This window comes from Trachymyrmex cornetzi, unplaced genomic scaffold (genome assembly GCF_001594075.2).
Source record: "Trachymyrmex cornetzi isolate Tcor2-1 unplaced genomic scaffold, Tcor1.1 scaffold16, whole genome shotgun sequence".
Lineage (NCBI taxonomy): Eukaryota > Metazoa > Arthropoda > Insecta > Hymenoptera > Formicidae > Trachymyrmex > Trachymyrmex cornetzi.
Genome location: NW_017296201.1, coordinates 2,267,081 through 2,281,017, shown reverse-complemented (window position 1 = coordinate 2,281,017; position 13,937 = coordinate 2,267,081). Strand labels below are relative to the sequence as shown.

General features: G+C 35.2%; 3 protein-coding genes across 3 annotated transcripts; 2 read left to right on the top strand and 1 right to left on the bottom strand.

Annotated features, from left to right (window-relative positions):
* Positions 1-200: 200 nt before the first annotated feature.
* Positions 201-4,592, top strand: LOC108758821 (transmembrane protein 53). The gene is given in 6 exon segments (XM_018503968.1): positions 201-679; positions 1,202-1,409; positions 2,626-2,712; positions 2,714-2,778; positions 2,913-3,123; positions 3,499-4,592. Coding segments are annotated over 6 exon segments (1,068 nt in total). The 5' UTR covers positions 201-464; the 3' UTR covers positions 3,781-4,592.
* A 1,386-nt stretch (positions 4,593-5,978) lies between these two features.
* LOC108758819 (uncharacterized) lies at positions 5,979-9,170 on the top strand. Its single transcript, XM_018503966.1, has 6 exons — positions 5,979-6,430; positions 6,497-6,619; positions 6,692-6,896; positions 7,282-7,471; positions 7,734-7,910; positions 8,032-9,170. The coding sequence occupies exons 2-6, from the start codon at positions 6,603-6,605 to the stop codon at positions 9,153-9,155; spliced, it is 1,713 nt and encodes a 570-aa protein (XP_018359468.1). The 5' UTR covers positions 5,979-6,430; positions 6,497-6,602; the 3' UTR covers positions 9,156-9,170.
* Positions 9,171-9,222: 52 nt separating this feature from the next.
* Positions 9,223-12,529, bottom strand: LOC108758820 (sodium-dependent phosphate transport protein 1, chloroplastic). The gene is made up of 8 exons (XM_018503967.1): positions 11,850-12,529; positions 11,616-11,775; positions 11,021-11,133; positions 10,805-10,936; positions 10,524-10,731; positions 10,301-10,445; positions 10,106-10,220; positions 9,223-10,014 (listed from the first exon to the last, which is right to left on the bottom strand). The coding sequence occupies exons 1-8, from the start codon at positions 12,039-12,041 to the stop codon at positions 9,859-9,861; spliced, it is 1,221 nt and encodes a 406-aa protein (XP_018359469.1). The 5' UTR covers positions 12,042-12,529; the 3' UTR covers positions 9,223-9,858.
* Positions 12,530-13,937: the final 1,408 nt, after the last annotated feature.

The window sequence follows — 13,937 nt, the reverse complement described above, 5'->3', positions numbered from 1 at the left end:
TATTTACTAAATTCTTCTATTTATTTATGTTATTTACGTTATTTTTCCGAATAAATATATAAATTGCGTTATTTTTATTTTTCGATATGCAAATAATGTATTAAAAAGTAATAAACGTTTTTCCCTCGCGAATTCGGGACGACGGTCCCGCGCTCTTGCGTATGCACTTCTGCATGTGCATACGCGCGACTGGACGTCCACATGCGCCGTCGTCCTCGCCGTCGGCTCGACCTAGCTCTTGTAACTCCCTCGGATATCGATCCCCCAGCGGGTTCGCGCGTTTCGAACGACGCAAACTCGAGTTTAAGCCGAGTAGAAGTCATCCTCCCGGCGAAGCTAGTTCATGCCCGGCGTACTATCTCACTCCCGACTGCATCCTCTCTTCCTCTCTCTCTTGCTCCGTCTCTGTCCCCTCCCCCTCCCCCTTTCGTCCTCGTGAACAGGAGGCACGGCGATCGGACGAGATGAGCGAGCAGGAGGATCTGGATTATTACATCATGTTCCCATCGTTTCCGCCGTCCCCGAAGGACCAGACGTTGACCGCAGGTGGACAGAATCAACGAGAGGAATTCGTGTTCGTGTACGAGGAGGACAAGCGGCCGGTTGTGATCCTGCTAGGATGGGCCGGCTGTCAAGACCGATACTTGGCTAAATACAGCTCGATCTACGAGGATAAGAGGTATTCTAGACTACCAATATATCGCGTAATACACGCTGATACCGCATGATCGAGCTGATAAGCATTTAGTTCGTTAGGAGATCGGAAATCCTTGTGTTGAAAAAACTATACCTAATTCTGTAGTTCTCCAAGTAATCGCGTGCGTACCGGGTGCGCATTTCATAAATGGCGTAGAATCCGTGAGAACGATTTTGCGAAAGAACGGAGTTGTCGTACCACAACAAAGTTCTTACGCGATCCCACTTTCGACGATTTATACATAATAAAATTCGAAGCAGGGTTTTATTTCTAATGCTATGTCTCGCGTAATGCGAAGTCAGAGGATACTTGAAATCGAAAATGCAACCATAATGTAGAATCGGAAATACTCCATTTTCATGAGTACAAATGACGCATCGGATACGCGCGTATCAGATCGATTAATTTAATCGCAAACAACAATCGATGTTGTTCAACGCCACTCGGAATACAATTAATCTCCTGATAATAATTAATTTTCGCGTTTTACATTTTCGTATATAGTTGCATCACGCTGCGTTACACAGCGCCGGTGGAATACCTGTTCTGGCGCCGGGACAAGATGCCTTACATCGGCAAGCGGTTGCTGCAGGTGATCACCGACGAGCGGCTGGACGAGCACCCCATATTCTTTCACGTCTTCAGCAACGGCGGCGCGTTCTTGTATCAGCACATCAGTCTCGCGATGCAAAGGGCTAATACTCCGTTCAAGGTAGACGCCTCGTCGCGACGAAAATCTCTTTACGTAAAGTCCGCTAGACAATCTGCAATTCGTGTGAGAACTATAACAGTATGCTGTGCATAATTATACTTGGCATAATTACTACATTAAGTATAATTATACCATGTAGAATTATACTTAATGTATTTTATATGTGCGGATGTTTTTAATTCTTTAAATGTTTTTCGTGTCTTAAACGTATACAATTATACAATAGAAGTCTATTTTGAATTTTAATTAAACTAAATTTTGAATCACACACAAGACCGTCATATATTGTAATTAGATCTCTTTCAAATTTCACATTTATTTCTACTTACAATTTTATATGTCACGATTTCAATGTACGCTGTACGTATTAATGTAATTCACGATGTATTTTAATGTATATTTTACACATTTGCATTCTGGTTCCTCTATTATTTCTCTCATTACAGAACCCAGAAAGTACCTAACAACTAACAGTAACATAACTGTTAGTTATAATTTCCCACTCGACAAATTGTAATATAACACTTGTTATAAGTTATATTATATTATAAATTATATTGTGTAAACAGTCATATTGTCGAGTAGGAAACTTGTAACTAATAGTTATATTTCTTTATTAATTGAAGTTTGCTGGATTGTGTAATAATATGAAAAAAAAGAATTAAAGAATTAAAAATATTAACATAAAATGTACATTAAAATGCAGTCACACATACAAAAATGTATGTCGTGTAAAATTATGTATTCTACACGAAAAAAATTATCTTTTAAAATTTACCCTGAAAATATCGTAGTTGTGATACAATACAATATTTTAAAGATTTTTACCATGCACTTCAGTAAAATTAATCAAATTTATTTTATATTTTATTGTAGTTTTATTAATGAATGAGAAAAATTTACATAAAATTCTTCGAAATGCAATAATGCATGTTATCTTCTTCTTAACAATTAATTAAGAAAAGAATAACGTGACTTTAGCGTTCACCGTATCTGGATCCACGTTATTGCAAAAATTTTCTAATGTTGTCCCAAAACTACCGTATTTTCAGGGTAAACTCTAAGAAAAAATTCTCTCCGTGTACATTTTATGTTCCAGATTTACAAATTGTAAAGCATTTAAAGTGGAGAAGATAGAGAATATGTACAGAATAATCATTCTATAAAATTATCTTATTTGCTGTCGACATATAAGAATTTCTGACTGGAATTTCAGGTCAGGGGAGTGATATTCGACAGCGCACCCGGTGAGAGGAGACTAACGGCACTTTTCAAGGCAATCAGCGCGATTATCGGTGGTAACCCCCTCACGAACCTGCCGATGTCATTCGTCATCACGTTCTTCCTCTCCGTACTCTGGTTCTTCGAGGTAAACGAACAACATGTTGACATTCCATGATTCTCATTGTCTCAATGAACATTAAGCCAGCATGAAACGATCGTAATCTTCATTAATTTCCGAACACGTCCGACACGATCTCATCGCAAACGTATGTTTGTCAGGGCGGCGTACCATATCATGTCCATAGATCGGATCATTTCAGAGCTGTACCGACGCTGTACAGTTTATATGTCGATTTATGATCGTCAGGTAATTGCGCAGGCTTTCAGCAGAACGCCTATTCCGACGAACCCGATCGCCCTCGCGGAGGAAGCTTATTCTTGGCCTCAGCTGTTCCTTTACTCCAATAGCGACACTCTGATCCCAGCGTCAGTAAGTTTCCAGTTTTTTATGCCAATTCCACAATAAACAGTAACATAACATTAATGTTTACACTCAGCAATGTAACTGTTGTACGGTAAAACATATTTGTTAAAATTTGTGTTGAATTTTTTAACATATTCAAGTGTTAATTTAACATAATGTGATTACGTGATATAGTTTTTATTAAATTGATTCAATGTCTTTTAGTGCCAAAATAATTTATATAAATAAACAAATAGAAATATAAAGATAATGTGCTTTTAAAAAATGTCGAAAGTTTTCATTTGTGCTTTAAAATTAGTAATTGAATGTACCTTATCATTATTACAATCCTAGATGTAATGAGAAGAATCTTGTTACAAGAGAGATTCTGTCTTTCATCAGGACGTCGAGAAGTTCGCCAGTCGGAGGGCCGAGAGGGGTGTGAGGGTGCAGCTCGTCCTGTTCACCAATTCGCCGCATGTCAAGCATTACACGACCTACCGCGACGTCTACGTGAATACGGTGTGCAGCTTCATTCACGAATGCCTGATCTCGCCGAGTCCATCAAGGAGCCTGCTGACCGTGGACCGCGGCGACGATCGCGGCTCTCAGAGCTACGACGCGCCGCCGGATCTCACCAAGCGCGTCGTCTTGCCTCACGAGGCCGGCAAACAGCAAAACTAGTAATCCGGAGAAGACGCTAATAGATGTAAAATAGTTGCCCGCTAGAGGATATCGCGTTGGTGGCACACGCGCGACCTCGCGGATGCTGGCGTAAAGGGAGAGAGGATCGATGATCAATTTATTACGTCTACATTTTACAGACTAAAAAGTCTACGAGGAAAGGAGTGAATTCGAAGGAAATGCCTGGAATTCATTTTGCGCAATTACGGTATCTCCCAATCTTCGTAATTCAAAATTGATCTTCAAACTGCTAAACAATTTCTCCTATCGTTTCTTTGTGTTTCCGTCTATTCATTGTGATTCCAAGACGGAAAAATCGTATAATTAGGACAGTCGACTTTTTTGTTAAAATGAACAAAGAGAAATGTTCGCGATGATAAAACCAGAAAAGAATTCAAAAATTTTGTGGAATAGTTCCTGATTTTAAGAGATCGGGAGATTGAGATTTCGCAGAATAGATTTCTCACAATTCTTTCAATTCACTCGTTTCATAAAGTAAAGAGGCGACGTCCGAGATGCTGGAAACGGTGCTACGTTCGTTAATGTACAGCTGTTTTATATGAAGTTAATTATTATTTTTGAGTGAAAGTTATTCAAATAAAAATGTGGATTTTTTATGAGCCGAGCGAGAGAGTAGATACGCGGTGGCGTAAGACCTTTCGAACATATATATTAAATGTACTTTGATGTATTTCGATGACTATTCATATAAGCCTAAAAACAAAGATTTTTATTAAAGCTTATGTCAATTCTACTTCAGTTTTTTTTATTTCTATATATGCAATTCAAATGTCACAAACATACATACTTACACACAGAAAAATACATATACTGTATGCAAGTAATAATTATTTGTTTTGAATATTTCAAAGTTCATATATCCGCAACTCTATCATAAGTTCATCACAAGCATCGTTTAAAATATATTCTGATTCTTAGTAAATTTAACGTTTCAATCGAGATTACTTTAAAAAAAATTTATTAAAACAAATTTAATTTTCTTATTACACGAAGTCGCTTCTTCAATTAATTTAACATTCTTCAAAAGAAAATAAATTCTTGTTTTAATTACATAATAAGTTTTTTTAAATTTGTAATATAAATATACATTTTAAGATTATTATCAAGAAAATATTCTTTGTTTAAGATAATTGTTACTCAAAAGAAAGTAAATATGATTAATCACTTTTCTTAACAATAGAATAATATTTTTTTGTGTGTACTCGCGCGTTATTTATTTTCTACAATCTGAAAATTGTTTGAGACTCCTCGCAATATCGTTGCAACTTTTAGTGAGTTAGAATCGATTCCTGGTCGAGTTATGTGCACTGTTTGCGGCATCATGAGCCTTGTCAAAATTTCCTGATTTTCGCCAAAACGGCGAAGGAACCGATAGTGTCCATATCCTCTCTCTCTCTCTTTCTCTCTCTCTCTCTCTCTCTCTCTCTCTCTATCTTTCTATCTCCTTTGCCTTAGTCCTTTACGTTTTTCCCGTGTCAGCTTGATTCTTTCTTCGTACTTTTTTGTTACTCCTTCCGCCACCGCGTGTCCGAGTGACCGCCGTTTTAAAAGCTCGCAAGCTCGTAGACTCGAATGCATCCGTATATATTCTCTGTACAATAATCTGAATGAGCGAATCTCTCTTATTGGACAGTTGTGCGCGTTCTCTTTCGTGGAGGTGTCGAGGACTAATTGCAAGAGAGATTTCTAAGACGAGATGGATACATTTGATAGAAAATCGTATACGCAATATCGTGCAATGTGTTTACCGCTTACGCTCGCGCTCTTTCCTACGCAGCGGAATAAAGAAGCCGCACAAAAGAATCAAGCTGGACTTGATTTAGCTTTTACGCAATCCACGATCCGAAAATGCATGGCCGATTCGATAAAAAAAAAAAACGCAGGATTTTTTCCTTGTGTCTCGAATTATATCAGTGATAAACTTTCGAGAACGCTCGAGGCGCTCGAGCGTATAGCTCTGTATCGTTAACATCTCTTTACATATATATATTTAAAAATAATATAAATATATTTTGATCTGTCGATTAGTTATACGAATAAAGACTGATAAATAAAGCTACAAAAAGCCTTTTGTTTTTTTTTCTATTCAAACGAATGAATGTATATCCGAATTCGCTCCGTTGATGATATTTCAATGTTTTTTTTAATGAAATCGGATATCGATTTTGATTTTTTTTTATGATCAAATATGAATGAAGTTGGAAAGGTTACGTCAATGTGCAACACGTAATACGCGGTCGGCGATTTTCTCATTTTCATCCAAGCGTTGCTTGGTTTTTAATAGAGAGATTTACTAAAAATATACATATAAAAATAATATACATTTTTGTCTGTCTGAAAATCGCACTATATAGTTTCGCGAAACACGATTTGAGAAATAAAATTCAAAACACACATCAATTTTTTAATCAAAACCGTTTTGAATCGTTTCGTATTCTTATTATACCTTATTCCCTTTCACCGTGAATCTAAATACTGTCCGCATCAAGACACAAAATTGTGAGGAGTATAATAGAATTAACGCCCTGTCTGTTTTCGTGGAAAAAGCAGAACGGGAACAACAGGAGAAGGCATTGCTGGAGCACGCGAATGTATCGAAAGGCAAATTAACTTCTCTCTCCGGAACGAAGTGAGAAAAAGAGATCACATATTTTAAACATATACATAATTATATATGACATGAATTAATTTGCAGTATCAAAAAATCGCGTCAATATAATCAAAAGAAGACCAAAAGAACGATTAATTGTAACAGTGTGGACAAGGATGGAAATAAGCTGTGCTCAGAGGAACACACTTGCATGGATACTTATGCAAAGTAAAATTTCTATCTTCTTATAAATGATAATACACGTTGACTTTTATATGTCTAAAATTTTTTAATCCGTAGAACGCGTCTTACTAAAATCTATGGCGAGAAATTTCGGGAATTTCCACGGGATTTAAAGGCGCACGGCGATCAAAATAAGAATAACCTGAATCCTCATTATAATAAATTAGATGGCAATCAAAAATTACAAGCCGATGCTGTCTCGAATAAAACTGAAACAAAACTCTTTAACAAGGATATAGGAACTAAAGTAAAACGCGATATTGTACGTTTTTCTATGATTTAAAAATTCATTGAGATCCATAATTAATACATATCGCCAAAAGATATATATATAACTTGCATCTCAAACAGCAAACTGATAAGAGGCCTTTCCTTTTCAGTTGAGTCTCATCTTTCTTCTTTTTCCTTTCATGTCAAAGAGAAAAAGAAGAAAGATAAGCTATGCAAAAAAAATTCAGCTAAAAATAACAAACTTATTAAAAGATGATATAGTGATGTCTATGGTAGATTAAAATAGGCTTTTTTAATGTTATTCTGTGTTGCTTGGAATAATTATACAATAGTCTTTTTTAATTTATTTCAAGAATGGTATAATTACAAATTTGTTAATGCTGATTAAATATCGATAAAAATATTTTTTGAGACAGATAGCGGAAAATATAACAAAGCAGGGAAAAAGATTACCTGTACGTTCCATAAAAAGAATTTCGGCGACAAGCAATTTCATCTATGAATTTAATCCGTTTGTCAATACTGAACAATCACGTCCGTTAACGTCACATACTATTTTGTGGCGTAAAAATAACTCTGCGCAAACATTGCCTCATTCTAAAACAGGTATGAAATTAATTAAATTAATTGTCCGCTCGAATTTTTAAATTATTACACGTTTTAAAATTTACATAATCGGTAAAAATACAGGCTGTATTCCAAAATTTACTGCCAGTACTGAAAATTGATATAGTCTACGTCACTATAAATTTTCAGCATTATAAACTTTGGAACACAGTCATAGATGGAAATATATGGATACTCACAGATAAAAATATTTAATTCCAAGATATTCTGTATTTTTTATTAGTGTATATTTATTATATAGATTTTGTGAAACGGAGGTCATCCGCTGTCTTGCCGGAATTGAAGTCACATATCGATTCCGTGACAAATGATCCAGATTTGAATGTAACGAATTCTTCTCCGACGAAAAATACTTGCCTTCCAATACTTGGTAGAGAGAATCCAACGAGGATACTAAACAAACAAGTTGACAAAGAATGTAAATTTCTATGCTTTTATCGAATATCTTCGTTCGCTCTTCAAATGTTGTTTTTAATACCTTTTATGTTATTTAAATTATAATTTTAAAAAATTATACATTTCGATCGTTTATACTTCAGTCGAGCAAGACGATATAAATCGCGAAGTGGAGAAAGTAAAGTCTGCGTGGCAAGTGTTACGAGGAGAAAAAGATTGGACGAAGGGTAAGGACCGCGTTGACAATGTCCAAACGAAAAAACTGTACGAGATGCTAGAGAAGATGACGTGCGAGATAGACAGAGTTCAGAGAAGTTACATGGATCCCAAGGCGAATCGTTACTTGCACAAAAGCGCGAATAATGTTCTCAAAACGAGCAAGCCAAGTTTACAGGAAGAAGCTGAAATTATGAGAAACTTAATCTTTCCCGACAGAAAAGCGAGGACTAAATCAGCATTTTCTATTCTGAGAAACGAAGATAGTAAAACAATTGGTAAAGATATGGCAAGGATACGATTCGACGAAGGTGTGGAAAATATTTTAACGGATAAACAACTAAATAAGAATTTCCTCTCATCGAACTACACTGCGAAAAAGCAGTCTATAAACACTGAAGCGCAGGAGTACGACATCCCCGATGATATAAGATCAATCCATACAATTGCATCAAATAAGAAACAAGATACAGCTATTGCAGATATGATGAAGCCAAAGTTTACAGATGAAAGTAGAATAAGGGCGAAGATAAGATCTTCCATCGAGGAGTATCTACAACATCACACCGATAATATTCATAAATCATACGGCATCGAAGAGAAAAAGGAAGAATATTCTCAAAGTGTAAAACCACCATCTGTAAGCGATATTGAAAATATTCTAACGAGTCATAATATTGGATCGCACATGTTGTATGAAAATTTCGAAAGACACAGCGACGACCACGATTCGGAAAATTACGCAAGCGAAGACGATGCATATCGCTTTTATTCGAATACTGCAACTAATGCCACACAAGTGACATCCGTTGATACTACCCAAGAAAATAGAAGAATTCAGGATATGTCCCTCGAGAATACGGGATTATATAACGATATACGACCGACGAAAGCGGTCGATGCGAAATCTTCCAATATTCGGAGACACTCGAGCGCAACAAATTTCCAAGATAACGCTTTCCTTAAAATGGGATTAAACGAAAATTTATCGAGAGACACGCTGTCGCAAATATTGCAGTCGGAATACTTGAGAAAGGACTTATCTTTATAATATCTGCTGTATGTGGCAGAAATATCATTAATATATATTTATTCTTATATATAAACATTATTAAATTATATTTTAAATTGTTTGAAATTTTATCATTTCGTAAGTCTTGTTCTCATTTTCCAGTTCTTACAATACGTAAGTGAACAGATCATCTCTCCCATGTGCTAAAATATTGTAAAAAAATATATAAATGTGAAAGTTAAAATTTCTTCTATGTACAGTCTTAAGTTTTATAGAATATACATTTTTTATATCCTAACCACATAACTAAAAATTTTAATTTTTATTATAACATCACAAAATGTTTTCCGCTAATTCTTGAGTGATACAATACATATATTAATTAAGGTGTATGATGAGTTTCATAAATGTGTCTTGCATTTCTCAATTAGTTTTTCAAATAATTCCATTCTTTCCATCAAGTTATGGCACTGTCTATCAAAATCACACTTTGTTGCCTCAAAAAATTTAATAAAAATTTATTCAAGATATAAATAAAGCATTATGATATGTCTTCGACTGGCCGATACGCGATGACCAAATGCATCACACCAACATTCTTGTAAACGTTCGTAGCTACCTCATTGGGAATCATTCAAAATGATTGAAAAGCAAACAGGCATCTCAGTGTTCTCAACAAACACTTTGCAACCTCTTCCTTCTTTTCAATAACAAATAATCGCTGGATGAGAGATAGAGCATATCACAACACTGGAAGCGCTGAACTATGACTTTGGTATATTATAGCCCCGGTGAAATTAATCGCTGCCGCTAACACGAAAACTGGCATCCACCAACCGTGCGAGGCAGTTACTAATTCAGCTGTCAATGGTCCACAAAGAATTCCAGGTACTGTTGCCTGAAAATCAAGATACACGACACAGATAATGTAGTCAACTTTACGGCGATCATATCGATATTGACTCATTGTTACGTAAAAAAATGCGTACAATTGTATTTGAAACTGCAAACGTAATTCCCGCATGATTCGGAGCTATATCCGCGTGATTACTTAAGTGTCCGGCTGAATTGCACGCGCAGAGGCCCATAGATATCGAAACAAAGCTGTAAGATAATAATTTCATAAAGAAAAAATCAAACATAGAAAAAAATAGAAAACATAAGACTAATATTGTTATACATACATGACTGCAGCAAGCAGATTATCTACAGCACAGAAAGCTAATAGAAAAGCACCTGGTCCTATTAGGCCTATGTTTGTCATTAATCTTCTAACAGACAAAACAGACCATCTTTTTTGTATCAAAGTATCAGCACTGTGACCAGCAACTGTGAAAAAAAAGAGGATAGTTTTGAAAAATATTTAAAACAAAGTTGAAATATATATAATTATATATGTATACTTACCAATACCAATGAGAGAATTAACGATATAAGGGAGGGCCGTCAAACTAATGCTCTCCGTATTCGCAGATAAGTTTCTCGCCAAATAAGTTGGCAGCCACTGCATTATTATGTAATTACTCCAATTCATTGCAAAGTGTGCTATATACAAAGCCCACAGGGGCCAGTGAGCAATAAACTCAGTCCAACGTAAGCTTCTATTCTGAGCTACCTGTCAATCAATTATAAAACGTCAATACCAAAGATATAATTGAAAGTAAATTAAATGTCGGACAAAAATTTACTTTAGGAACAAATAACGGAATCTCATCTTGAGAATTAGTTTCCTGATACAGCATCAGCCACAACACAGTCCATACGATACCTATTGTCCCAAATAAATAAAATCCAGTTTGCCACGCCAAGTGGGAACATACCTAACGAATGGAAAGACGTATGATTTGTAAAACATAATTTTTTAAATAATTTAATGCACATTTTAAGAATAAAATAAGACTTACAACAGATGCGACCACTTGGCCAACAGAACCAGCAGCTACTAGATAGCCAAAAGCGCGGGATCTTTCTTCCACAGGAACATTATGTGCGAATAAATGAAATATCACTGGTAGGCCTACAAACAATCTCAAGTTAACTCCTAATCTCAAAATCCATTAGGCCTGTTCTTTTTAGCTAACTTCTAGCGTCATTTATTTTTTGTCTTAATTTTTTTCTTTACACAAAAAGTGGAAACATAAGCCATGTAAGAAGTTTATAAATTGGTAAAAAGAACAGGCCTTTGTTTTTGTTTAGCTCAACTTTTTGCATTGTTCATTATCTTCTAACGAAGAATTAAAGAGGAAAAACAGGTCTCAAGTCTGTTCTTTTTCAAAGAATGTTCTGAACTGCAGGTGTATAACGGAACAATAAGTTGGAGTGAAATAAATACAGTAATGTTTTGAATTGGTATATACTGCAATGGTTGTAATAAGTTGGAGTAAAGTAACTAAATTTATTTCACTCCAACTTATTGCACCATATATACCAATTTAAAACACTTTTCAAAGAAGAACAGACCTCATATCTCTGAATGTTCCATTCCTTCTTTATCCTTACCTAATCCTTCTCCTAGTCCTAGAATCACCCTACAGAGTATGAGTAATGGTACCGATTGTGCTAGCAATGGTGTGATGACCGTACTAATGGACCATAGCAAAACTGCTAGCATAAGTACCGTTTTGCAGCCAAAACGACTTGCTGTGCTCGCTCCGATGATCTTGAAGGAGAGAATAACGCATTATAGGCGCTGCATTTTTATTAGCGGTGACACAAAGCGTACGAATCGTCTACCTGACTAGTAAAATATCCGAAAGCGAACGCAGACAGTATCCATCCCTGCCAGTACAGGTTCCACTTAAACTCATCGGTCATCAGCACGATGGCGATGGGCATGATGACCCTGTCCGCGGCGTTTATGAAATTTGCAGCCGAGCAGAGGGCCACGATGCGCGACGTGCGCGGTAACATCCTGAATTTTGCCATTGTCGATCTCCAGGCACCGTCAAATCGACCAGGTTTAACGACTGCCAATGATCATCTCATCGCCCAGGCTCGGTACGTTCCTGGTCAGCTGATCCTTCCTCGCTTATGACAAGCTGAACGCGTGCCCGCGGAAAAATGGGAAAAGGAAAACGTCGACAAACACGAGCGAATGTGTCGTATGCGGTATGTGGAGTACGCAGATTTCTAACCTCTACACTGTCGTAAAACGACGAATGTTCTACGACGATGTACCGTTTATACGTAACGGTAAAATAATTGGGATCATCGGGATTGTATTTATCCACCCGTCCCACACAGATAAACACTTTGCACTAATGTTAGAAATCGCAATCAAACGTCATTACTAACGACAAGGACGCGGCAAGACGTGAGCACCACGAAGACACAATTTGACGTGTCAAGTCAACACGATTCCAGCACGATCGATCCCGATATTCCCAACAGAGGGAAGTCTAAGTCCTAAGAATGGTTAATGAATATAAGCTGTATCCGCGTTTTAGGTATGTATGCATACTTACAATTACTTTGTTAGCCCTGTTCATAATTTATTAATTTATAGATTCAATATTCAAGTAAACCCAATATATATCCCTAACATTTAACTAATATATATATATTTTTTTTTGCCAATAAATTGTTAATAGGAATTATATAATTCAATCGACAAATCACTTTCAATAACACTTACAAGCTAAAGATAGAAAATAGAACTGAAGATGATGGTAAATAAAGAAATAAATAAATGAGAATTAGTGATGATTTACCATTAAATGTTGGTTTTAAGTGAATAACATATAAATAATTATAGGTCTATTCACGTTACTCACATTTTGTATTCAGCACTTTCGCTTAATTCTCTGATTTCTTCAATGCCCAAATATATATTTGTTTCATTTTAAGTGCAAACATTTTTGGGGATTTCAAATAATGCAATCAGATCTACTTTAATTAATTTAACAGTGTCAAGCATAAAAACAAATGCAGAAATATAAATAAAAAAAAATGCAGAAATATAAATAATTAAATATAAATAATTAATTATTTATAACATTTAAATATATTGATTAATTATGTGTATAATAATATACAAATGTGTTTTTAACTAACAAATATATTGATTAACATACTTTTTATTGGTATATGTACATTACGTGTTAAAAAAATGTATGAATTATTCAGCCACTTTTAGCAGAATTTGATTATTAATGTAGAAAAATTAACATACATAAATTTAAGAATTCCATAAATTTTACAGTATTTCTAAAGATAGACTACTAAAGTTGTAAAGTAATCCCTTAACTACTCAAATAATTTAGCAAGATTATACTAACTCATTTCGTACTCTTAACTTTTTAAAATAAAATACAAATATGTATACATATATATACATATATATATATATATAAACGTTTCTAAGAGAAAGAAAAAGGGAAAATCAAACGCTGCAACAGAGTTTCCCGATTGAGTTTCTCAGAACGATCGTAATTAGGGAAGGAAATAATATTTACGCGTATATTTTTAATAAAATTCTTATTAATTTGAGATCGACAAAGCTACTGTAATACAAAAGGCAGAATTGTATTACAATGCAAAAGGTAGAATTGCGCGCATCGCTGTGATGAAATTGTAGAGATCGCAATGTCTCTGGAATTTTTCCAAATATAGCTGTGCAGTCCAAATACGATTAATCGATCCATGTTGTGAGGTGCTATTTATAATCGATTTTCAATAAGGTAAATCTTTCATTAAAGACCGATTAAGAATTTTATGTTAACTCATAATACAATATATTAATTTTACGATTTATTATAACGTAGATATGTACATTATACATCCGCGACGTGAAAACATAACATTCAATTTTTATTTAAAAAA